At 32.6% G+C, this 11,730-nt stretch overlaps 2 protein-coding genes across 3 annotated transcripts; one reads left to right on the top strand and one right to left on the bottom strand.

Annotated features, from left to right (window-relative positions):
* Nucleotides 1-705: 705 nt before the first annotated feature.
* On the top strand, nucleotides 706-5,587 carry LOC105219586 (uncharacterized). Its single transcript, XM_011195833.3, has 2 exons — nucleotides 706-1,244; nucleotides 5,163-5,587. Exons 1-2 carry the CDS (start codon nucleotides 830-832, stop codon nucleotides 5,192-5,194), a joined length of 447 nt encoding a protein of 148 aa, XP_011194135.1. The 5' UTR covers nucleotides 706-829; the 3' UTR covers nucleotides 5,195-5,587.
* LOC128922709 (uncharacterized) lies at nucleotides 3,280-4,299 on the bottom strand. 2 transcript variants are annotated; one of them, XM_054234190.1, is made up of 4 exons: nucleotides 4,058-4,299; nucleotides 3,895-4,000; nucleotides 3,659-3,839; nucleotides 3,280-3,602 (listed from the first exon to the last, which is right to left on the bottom strand). In XM_054234190.1, the coding sequence occupies exons 2-4, from the start codon at nucleotides 3,994-3,996 to the stop codon at nucleotides 3,280-3,282; spliced, it is 606 nt and encodes a 201-aa protein (XP_054090165.1). In that variant the 5' UTR covers nucleotides 3,997-4,000; nucleotides 4,058-4,299. The 2 variants fall into 2 exon arrangements, with proteins under 2 accessions (XP_054090165.1, XP_054090164.1); XM_054234189.1 differs by having other exon boundaries at nucleotides 3,895-4,299.
* Nucleotides 5,588-11,730: the final 6,143 nt, after the last annotated feature.

Raw genomic sequence — 11,730 nt, 5'->3', positions numbered from 1 at the left:
GCGCCATCCATGTATGTGTGTGTGTATGTTTGTAGCTGTTGGCTGCTGACGATTGCAGATGATGACGACTAATTCATCTCGGCGCAATGCGAAAGTAACATCGACGATTCGACAACAAAATTCAGTTGGAAATTAAATTAAGAACGGAACGGACGAAAACTTAAATCGTAGCAATAAAGAGCTCTCGTCTCAAATAATATGACACGCGTTGACTAAGCGAATGAAGGGAATGTTTAAAATTTTCATTCTATATATTCGTAGTTAATGGCGAATATTAAGCGAATTTATTGTGTGATAACGTTGTTGTGGAGCGTAAAAAGAAGGGGATTATAGACTAATTGTGAATAGTGCAAAATTAAAAATTAAATAAAAAATGGCTAATATAATTTTGTGCAGAAAACAAATATAAAATGAAGAAAATTAAAAATTAAGATACAAATAATTAAAAGCTAAAATTATTATTAATTAAAATTAAGAAAAACAAAAATATAAAATTAAAAAATTAAAATTTAATTCAAAGACATATAAACGCAAAATATAAAATAAAATATAAAAGTATAACAAAAAAATTTACGAAAATTTTACAATAAAAAAATTAAAAATAATAATAAAAATTAAAAAAATTTAAACAAATTAAAACTAAAAACAAAAATATATGTTAAAACGAAATTAATAAAAATAAGTAAAAAAAAATTATATATTTGGCTATGCTCGCGCACAAGTGAATCATTCTGCCGGCAGCTACAGCCCAAAGAAACTATCTAACTCAAAACTAGTAAAACAAATTATTTGAATTACAAAATAAACAAAAAAAAAATTAAATGCCAACATGTCACAAACACCATCAGTGCGTATACAAATGCCGCCAACGAAGCAATCGGCACGGATTGCATTGCGTCCGCCACGTTTAAATCTCTCCGGTGCCACCAGTCCGACTTCGAATCAATTGCATCCGCCCTTAACCGGTCACCCATTGGCCACACATCCACAAACTGGCCTACCGTTAACGGCACAAACCAAAGAAAGCGAACAATGGCCTTTCTTCTCGGCATCCGATTTCGCCAGAGGTTTCTCCGATTTCGTGGACTTCACCAAGGCGGGCATGAGTTTTGGCGAGAAGTTCACCTTCGGCCTGTACGAGAAATTGAGCAAATGGTCACGAAAATGGTTTACACATATATTCCTATTCATCGTGATGGTGCTTTTTAGTGCCGGTGGTGCGATGATATTTGTTGTTGTTGAAGGTGAGCTGGTTTTTTAGTGTTTTTTCAATGTTTTTAGAAAAAATTAAGCGGGTCTACACCAAAAAACAAATTAAATGAGAAGATTGAAAATGATAAAGTTTAATTTCTTAACCCATTAGTAGTCTTATTGGTCTATTGTACCGTGGAAAAGAAAAGCACTATTTCATATATATGATTAAACTGGATTTAATAGATGAGAAATATAAAGTAATAAAAACAAAAAAAAAAATAAAACAAAAGTAAAATTTGTAAAAAAAATTTATTTCTTTAAAAATTAAAATATATATATATTTTTTTTTAATTTTAGTGAGTTAGAAATTGTTGGAAATTCATACCTTATCTGATCTCATTTGTTGCACCACTTTTCTTCTATATAACCGAGTATATAGCATTAATGTGACTTCAATTCCATTGTCATAAAAAGTGACGCCAACTTCTTATGTCCCCAGTTGCTTGCCACACACTAGCCTTTCGAAGGTCACATACGCACAATACACATAAGAAATTGGCCATTTAATTGCTGGTACAGCATGTAGACGCCAATATGTCTGCCACTTTGGCGCTCACACGCATGTATGAACATACATACATACGTATTAGAGTGTAGAAGTGACTTGTTTGTCGTTTTGTTCCGCTTTCGCAAGTATTTTTTTACCATTTTATAGTACACACTCATTAAAGTTTTATAACCAATTTAAGTATTATCTCAAGGAAGACTCAAACTAAAGGTATGAAACTAGGTTACTTATACGACGTGTACACCCGACATTTTAATTAATTTTAGGCTTCCCTAGATGAAAAATGTAAAAAAATGCAATTTTGCCTTATCCTTAACAGTTCATATTTCAAAATGAAAATTACAATTATTAAATATATATATTTTTAATTCTTAAACTATTTTTTACAAGAAAACCACCGATAATTTTATTTATATATTTTTTATTGAGAGCATGGTTTTGTATAGAATATCATTGTAAAAATAAATTGTATTGTTTTAAATACTAAATATTTGATGTGTCCAAATTTTAAGTGCAATAGTGGAAGTTATTTAAAAAAAAATATTTTTCATAATAATTATTTTTATAAAAATAGTCAGAATAGAGATAAAGGATCACTGAAACACATTTCAAAGTAGTTGTGGTGTAAATTATATAAAATGTAAAAAAGATATATTGTGTAAGCGATAAAATGTTGCCTACTTTTTGGCGTATTGACTTATTTAATTTTCAAAGCAAATAATTTCTTGTAAGGCGATTTTTCCTCAAAAATTTACTGAATTTACAATTGCTTACTTGCTTCACTAAGCTGAAGTGTTTTCAAATTATAATTAAAATTCCATGCAGATATTATTTTATTTTATTTTATTTTATGTTATTTTATTTTATTTAATTTAATTTAATTTAATTTAATTTAATTTAATTTAATTTAATTTAATTTAATTTAATTTAATTTAATTTAATTTAATTTAATTTAATTTAATTTAGTTTAATTTAATTTAATTTAATTTAATTTCTTTTATTTTGGTTTTCTATTCATTATCCTATGTTATCTACGTAGAAATATCTACATCTCATATTTCATAGTAATCGATATTCCCCAACAATAAGTAAAGATTCAATGGAAAATCAATAATACGATAATTATTCTAAAATATATAATAATTCTGCTAATATTTTAAAATTCAGTTTTCAAAAAAATTGCGTTGTCTTGCAAAGAATGCATTTGCAATTGATATGGGACATAAATTAGCAAATATTCTAGCAAATAAAGCCAGTGAAAGGCTATGTTTATTTATGCAAATGCAAGGCACAGCAAACTTACATACAGATGTACACAGAAATGTCTGTCACATTCAAATTGCTGCAATATTTATTCAGATGCGGCTGCATATTGAAGAAAGCACCTGGATATTTATGCACTTACACATTTCAGTAAGAAAGTACTGCGCACAATATGAAATAAGACTTTGAAAAAAGTGGAGAATACAAAAAAAAAATTATTGTGATATTCTTTTTCTTAATTTTAATAAGGGTAATCAGAATCCGATGCATCGTTGCATATGCAAAAGTGTAAATGTAGCATTTTCCAATAGATCGTGAGCGACTGTTTTTTTAAATGCTGGTGGCGAGGCTATTGCCGATGAAATTGCTGGTGGAAAGACTATTATTGGCGGTGAAATTGCTGGTGGAAAGACTATTGGCGGTGAATGTACTGGTGGGGAAATTGTTGACGGCTGTGGCGCGATAAGCAGCAAGTCATTGCCCGTGTCGACAGCGCAGAAGTTATTTTGCGCATGCGATTTAGCTCCAAAAATTTTGTTTAGGCGATTGTAATAGGGGCACATTTTCACAATTTTTTCTGTAAAAGATTTAATCACTTAAGTTCCCAAAGCACTTTCAATTCTTATTAGTTACCTTCAAAACTGCCAACGCCCACATCCATTTCATCAACCCCAGCGCCAGTTGAGGTGCGATAATCATTCGCTTTTTTAAAAGTACTCTTTAGGTGGCGTACCTTCCACCGCAGCAAGTCCCACGTGGCTTCGATTCCCTTAACCACAATGCATTTTTTGTAAAAAAATTGTGCTGTTGGAGCCTAATAAAAGTAAATAAATAAGCATTTATACATTTCAAACTTCTAAAATGTTAACCTCAATTTCATCTGCTTCCTCCAAGAAATCCAGAAGCTTGTTGATTTCTTCATTTGTCCATTTTTTGTTCGGTCGCTCCCTTTTCACTTTCTTATCGCTCATATTGCTGTAAATAGTTTTATTAAGTTTTAAATTGTTAATTCTTTCAAATTTCTTTTCTTACCAAAAATTTTACCTGATGCGCCAAAAACCGAAACAAATATGTATGCAAAAGAAATCAGCTGTTTGAAATACAATACTAATTTGCACATATACAATAGGGTTTGAGTGTAGCATTTGCGTAACAGTGTTGCATTTGCAAAACACATGTAATTTGTTTCTGTTTAAGAATATGGTGCAAAAATATTTTGCACTTGCACCGAAATTTGCATTTGCAAGACCATTTGCACCGGATTATGATTACCCCTAATATGTTTTAAATGCTAGAAAATTCAAAAGTTTATAACTAACCAGAAGCTCCATGACAACAACATTGCATAAATCATAGAAAATTATTACTACAAAATTAAAAAAAAAGTAAACAAATGCAAAAGGAGTAACTGAATTCACAGTTAAAATAATACACAGTGGGGGAAAAAACAACAAACAAAGTGCCAATCCTTCGACGCCAGAGTCAGAAGCCATGCAAATTTCACGAAAGCCCCAAACGCGTGTCTCAATTTCACACATGGCATGCATAAATGAGCAGCACGCACAACCGTACACACAAGCAGTATGGTGTATGGCGCAAAATTCATATTGATCGTTCATTGATATTTGGCTTTTTATGGTTACTCATACGTCATGGTGTACACCAAAATAAATAGTTTGTATTTGTAAACAATGGAGAAATATTTGCCAAAGCATGCATGGATTTTACAAGTAAACTGAAATATGTATGGAATAACAACAACAAAAATAGCAGTAGAAAACAAAAACAATGAAAGTAAAACAACAACAACAACAAGGAAAATTCCATAAAAAATAAACACAAAAAATTGTAAATAAACGAAAAAATATATAAATAAACATTAATTAGACAACAGTTAGGCACTCAAAAAGTTGAATAATGACGTAATGACTTCAATGTTCGCTGATTTAAAAAAATATTAAGAGTTATTTAATCATAAAATACAAAAACAAAAATGGTTTTAAATTCAAAATATTAAAAAATTATTTATTAAAATAGTAATATTGAAGGAATCTTTGTAAATTATAAATAAAAAATATTTCACTACGAAATGCTGTTAAAAAATTATGAAATTTTTCTACTTTTTTTACATTTTCAGCGCCCAAAAGTACTTCATTATCATATCAATAAATAATGTGAATTTCGAGTCCCGTATGCCTCTTGGGCTTAAAATTAGGAAATGTATGCAAGTACGAATAAAAATAAGTTCCTTCTACAATACTAGAGTGCTTATCTTGCGGGAAATGAAGCATTAAAGATTAGAAGCGAAAAACGTTGCCAACATTTTGGCGTATTGACATTTAAAATCTTACCGGAAATGGCATTTTTTGCTGAATTCGAGAAAAGAAATCTGGGATTTCCCCTAACTTCAGCACAACTTGACGAAAAAAGTCATATGTTAACATGTATATTTTATCATTAGCTTATGTGGATCTAAGCCATTTTAACAAATTGGCAAAATTGTAAAAAGAAGGTTGTTGTATATAAGTACGAGTAAAAGCTTTACATACAAAAATACAAGAGTTGACTTTTTAACTGATATATTTTTATACACTAAACACTCATCTCTTTGAATCTGTAACCCTAAATTGCGTATCCTTTACACTCCGGGTTATTTGTGTTTCATAAATTCATTTTTGCTACTTAATTTTGTTTTTGTTGTTGTTGTTATATGCACAGGCGGTTCCGTTTTATATATGTTTAATATTTGTTTAAGTATTAACGTAGCTCAATTTCACTTCCGTAGCCTGAAGTAGCAAGGTCTCAAAGTTCAAGTTTGTGCTCAGTTACAAATTGATAAATATATATACATATATATACACAAAAATATATTCAACTTCATTTTTATTTTCGGAGTCATGAAGATTGAGCTACTCGTGAACAAAACAAAAACAGTAATAAACTGTTTATACAGTGATGTATGATCAGACATGCACACAGTCGCTGAGAAAAGTGTGTAGTCATATTTAAAAAGGGAAGGAAAAATACGGGTAAAAAAAATAAGTGTTTCTAATGGCAGCATCGAAAAGAAACGATATAACTATTTTTCTTAGTTTTAACGATTTATATCGCTAAAAACAATAACTCTCAGACAATAAAAACTGTCGGAAGGAAACTTAAAAAAAAAATAAAAATATGTGTTAGAGTAAAAAGTGTAGGAAATCCAAACAAAAAATCTCCGAAATTGAGGACAGATACCAGATACGCATACTACGATTCTTATGCTAAGAAGGAGTTCGATCTTCATTATTAACTAAATAGTTCATTTCCTAAGATGTACTTGTTAGCATAAAAGTATTTTGTGTAAGCTCGCTGAAAGCTCAGAAAGATCTCCCTTGCTTAAAAAACATACTTTTAGGCCAATAAACTTTTAACAGTTATCGGATCTAATTGAAAAACTGACATTTTCAGTTCATAATAATTTTGAGAGATGGCGAACCCGATTCCCCAATCGACGACGATGGAACAGATGTTCCATTGCCCGACCGTGAAGAAATTAGAATAGCAATTACCCGCTTGAAGAACAACATCGGCGGGGGCCGATGGATTGCCGGCCGAGCTATTCAAATATGGCGGCAAAGAGCTGATGCTGAAAGACTAAAGCCCATCAACAAACTGATTGGACCTTATCAGTGTGGCTTCAGTCCTGGAAAATCAACAACTGACCAGATATTCACCATGCGCTAAAACTTGGAGAAGACCCATGAAAAGAGGATCGACACACACCATCTATTTGTCGACTTTAAAGCTGCTTTCGACAGCACGAATAGGAGCTGCCTTTATGCCGCGATGTCTGAATTTGGTATCCCCGCAAAACTAATACGGCTGTGTAAATTGACGTTGAGCAACACCAAAAGCTCCGTCATGATTGGGAAGGACCTCTCCGAGCCATTCGATACCAGACGAGGTTTCAGACAAGGTGACTCACTCTCGTGTGATTTCTTTAACCTGATGCTGGAGAAAATAATACGAGCCGCAGAGCTAAATAGAGAAGGTACAATCTTCTACAAGAGTGTACAGCTGCTGGCGTACGCCGATGATATTGATATCATTGGAAACAACACACGCGCCGTTAGTTCTGCTTTTTCCCGCCTGGGTAGGGAAGCGAAGCGAATGAGTCTGGTGGTGAACGAGGACAAGACGAAATATCTCCTGTCATCAAACAAACAGTCAGCGCAATCGCGTCTTGGCTCCCACGTCACTGTTGACAGTCATAACTTTGAAGTTGTAGATAATTTCGTATACCAAGGCACCAGCATCAACACCGATAATAATGTCAGCCTTGAAATCCAACGCAGAATCACTCTTGCCAACAGGTGCTACTATGGACTGAGTAGAAAAGTAAAGTCCTCTTTCGACGAACTAAAACTAAACTCTACAAGTCCCTCATCATTCCCGTCCTACTTTATGGTGCAGAACCGTGGACGTGGACGGTGTCAATATCCTATGAGACGGCATTAGGAGAAAGGTTTTGCGGAAAATTTATGGTCCCTTAAACATTGGCAACGGCGAATACCGCAGACGATGGAATAATGAGCTGTATGTGTCATTCGACAACATAGATATAATCCAGCGAATAAAAAGACAGCGGCTACGCTGGCTAGGTCATGTTGTTCGAATGGACGAAAGTGCCCCAGCTCTGAAAGTTTTCGCTGCAGTACCCGCTGGTGGAAGCCGAGGAAGAGGGAGACCTCCACTCCGATGGAAGGACCAGGTGGAGAGGGACCTGGCTTCGCTTGCTATAACCAATTGGCGCTAAAGTGCCAAAAGGAGAGATGCGTGGCGCGCTGTTGTGGACTCGGCTATAACCGCGTAAGCGGTGTCTACGTCAGTCAAGAAGAAGAAGAATAATTTTGGGATGCAAACAGATCTCTACAAATATTTTGTTGGGTTAATGCTGACACAAATGTCCAAGATCGATATAAAAAAAAATCAATTTAATCGACCTGTGCTTGGCCCTAGAGACATCTATTGAAAAACGGAGGAAGCAAAGTTGTAGACCTAATATATATTTTATTTCCTAAGATTTGCTTGCTAGCTTTCTAGCTAGAAAGTGCTTTATGTAAGCACACTTAGAAAGCTCACTGAATGTTAAGAAAGCTCTCCCTCGCTTAGAAAGCATACTTTTCGGCGAATAAACTTTTAACAGTTATTTGATCAACTTGAAACAGTTATATACTTAAAAAAAAAATAGACTTTTTGAAATCCAACTGTACACATTTATGAATTAAAAATATCATTCGTGACTTTTAAGTATACAAAAATAGATATAGTTAAAAAAATTATAAATTTTGCACTACTTACAAACCACATTTACTCTCTCTTAATTTCTGACAGGTCAACATGCTAACCAAGTACAACATAGTTTAAGCGATCAGCGAAGAGTCTTCTTAAGAGAAATATCCGAAATGGCGTCCGATCGGGCATTACTTGTAAGTGAGCTGTGAAAAGAAATCAAATAATTGTATTAAATTAATTATTTACATAAAATAAAAATAAAAATTAATAATAAATTATTTTTTTTTTATTAATATATTTTCTATGCAAAATACAGTCAGATCGCCTACTATTAGAAGGCAAAGTGGTGAATATCATGCGCAGTCACAAAGAGGCTATTAACTCTTTCATAAACAATGAAAAAACCTTTGAAGAATTGGAGAAGGAGAAGAATCCCTGGACTTTTATGAATTCCATGTTCTTTTGCGGCACAATTTATACGACAATCGGTGAGTAGCGTTATAAAATATATGAAATTATAAAAGAAATTGAGCGATTGTATGCTTGCAACCATGTGCTTATATAGTTTCAAGAGGTGCGTGGGCCATTTTTCGCAATAAAACAAAAATAAACTAAGAAGAAGCCAACACAATAATTTTTAGTGGAAATATTTTAGACGCCATTTGTTGACGATTTTGACGCACACGCAAAATTTTTTTCGTTTAAAAACAAAAAATAAAAAGAATATAAATTGAAAATTTTTCCGAACTAAAAATATATGTGAGAATTTTTATTACACTCGAGGCGACCTATTTTTAGTGCGACGAACTTCTTACGTTTTAAGGTTTTATATACATATGTATATGTAAATTTGAACACGTGTATATGCTTATATTCAAATTATAAGTTCGACAGCACCGCATTTGATTGCTGCCACTTCCATGTTTTTTTGTTTTTGTAATGCTCTCTCTTTGAAAGCCTATTTAATTGAAATTGTTTGGTTTTGACTTAAGTGTATGTCGTAAATTTTAATTAAAATCAACATATTTTCAATTTTTAGTTTTTAATGACGCTTCTTAGGCATTCACTATTATTGAAAAAATTTGAAAATTTTCGTACTAAAAAATATAAATAAATTTTCAAATATTTTTGAACTTCGAATAAAATATATTAATTTATGCATGATAAGCAATTTTGAAGGACGCTACTGTCATGAAAATATAGAAACATCATTATTTTGGGAGATCAGATCTCTTTTTGTCTGTCTTTTATTTCCCTATGCATATATCGAAATTCAAAAATATTCACTGAATCTTTCTTTGATCTGTTGTAAACCAGTTCAAAATAACGGGTATTCGTTAATAATGGCAGTTACTTACAAGTTTTTTCGACTTAAAACTTAAACCACATTCTTTACTTATCATTTCATTCGCCTTCTTAATATGCTTGTAATTCCTCATAGGTTTATCTAAAATATTTATCATATATATTGCTTGTGTTCTCCAAAAGACTAAGTTATGTCAAAAATTAATGACATTTTCCCATTTTAACAAATAATTGATTTTTTCGACGGTTTTAAGTAAAAACCGCTTAAGTAGAATTAGTACTTATTGATAATTTCGTTGTATATGTTCTCCAGATGCTGATATCAATCCATAATTTTCTTGAAAAATTTTCAATTATCGTCTTTTGATGCTTTAAAAGGAATTTTAATCACCCAAATCAGTTTTTCATTTATCTATTCATTCTATTCATTTTAATATTTTTTTTATTTTTTTATTCTTTTTCAATATTTGTTTATTTATTGAATCTGCTCTTTGGAGCCTAACAATAAGTTATAAAATCTTAATTCTAATTAAAACTAGACAAGCTCAACCAAGTGATTGAGTTGTTTTGGTGAAACTTTGCTCATCAGTGTGCTGGCATATCTCTTCTTTTTAGACGTGATTGATTGCAAGAATGTACTAAAGCGTTGTTGATATTTGTGTCTGCTGTTCTCTACTTCTTTCTTTACCATGAGAATACCAAGATCTTTATGAATATTTTCATTACGCATGTACCATGGTGAGCACGTGATTGTTCTAAGCACTTTTGATTGAAATCTCTGAATTATATTGATATTGGTTGCACAGGTCGTACCCCACAGTTGAATGCCGTACATCCAAATCGGTTTTATTATCGCGTTATATAACAGAACTTTGTTGTCTAGGCTAAGTTTTGATTTTTTGTTTAGAAGCCAATTTAAATTTGCAGCTCTTATCTTCATGCAGGTTATTTTGCTCGATATGTGTTTTCTCCATGTGAGCCTTCTATCTAAGTGAATACCAAGATATGTTACTTCAGTCGCTTGGGGCACTAAAATATTGTTCATTTTAACTGCCGGGCACGTTTTTGGTCTTAGGGAAAATGTAACATGCTTGCACTTTTGTTCATTTACATTTATACGCCAGTTGGTTAGCCATTCTTCGACAAAAATCAAATGATCTTCTAATACTCTTGATGCTATAATTGGGCATTTGTTTCGGCTCACAAAAGCTGCGTCATCCGCAAAAGTTGATGTCAAAACATTACTAGCTGTTGGAAGATCAGCTGTATATATTATGTATAGAGTTGGCCCTAAAACACTGCCCTGAGGTACACCAGCTCTTATTGGTCGTTCTTCAGATATGAAGTCTCCTACTTTGACAGTAAACTTTCTATTTTTTAAATAAGACTCCAAGGTTTTATGCATTTCGAGAGGTAAGCTTTTTTTAATCTTATATAAAAGCCCGTCATGCCACACTTTATCGAACGCCTGAGCCACATCTAGAAATATAGCAGAACTGTACTCTCTATACTTGAACGCCCTTCTGATTTCGTTAGTAATTCTATGTACTTGTTCTACAGTGCCATGTTTTGCACGAAAACCGAATTGGTGCGTTGGTATTACATTATTTTCATGGAGGAAAGGAGACATCTTTGATAGTAACACTTTTTCAAATATTTTAGAAAGACAGGGTAAAAGACTGATTGGTCTGTATGAAGACGGCTGTGTCAAGTCTTTACCTGGTTTCTCTATCATGATGATCTGCGACTTTTTCCATGAAATTGGGTAGTACCCGAAACTGAAAATAGCGTTAAAGAGCAAGGAGAGTACTGTTAAAGCAATATTTGGTAACTCAATTAGCATTTTTGGAGTAATTTTATCGTGTCTAGGGATGGCAACGATTAATCATTTGATTAAATTAATCGATTATTTTCATTCAATTTACGATTTAATTGCATCGAAACACCTTTTCTAATTACTCGACTATTACTCGAGTAATTGCAAAATAATCGCAAACAGCATTTTGAAATTTAATACATTTTATGCTCATCTAAGTTGGCGTACAAGGGTCGAAATTGGTCGCATCAGTCATTAATGACTGGAAACGGTGTAAATATAGTTAAATTCTAATATGTCAACGTAG

This window comes from Zeugodacus cucurbitae, chromosome 6 (genome assembly GCF_028554725.1).
Source record: "Zeugodacus cucurbitae isolate PBARC_wt_2022May chromosome 6, idZeuCucr1.2, whole genome shotgun sequence".
NCBI classification, from domain to species: Eukaryota; Metazoa; Arthropoda; class Insecta; order Diptera; family Tephritidae; genus Zeugodacus; species Zeugodacus cucurbitae.
The sequence above is the reverse complement of the archived record's forward strand: the minus strand, read 5'-3'. Positions and strand labels throughout refer to the sequence as shown.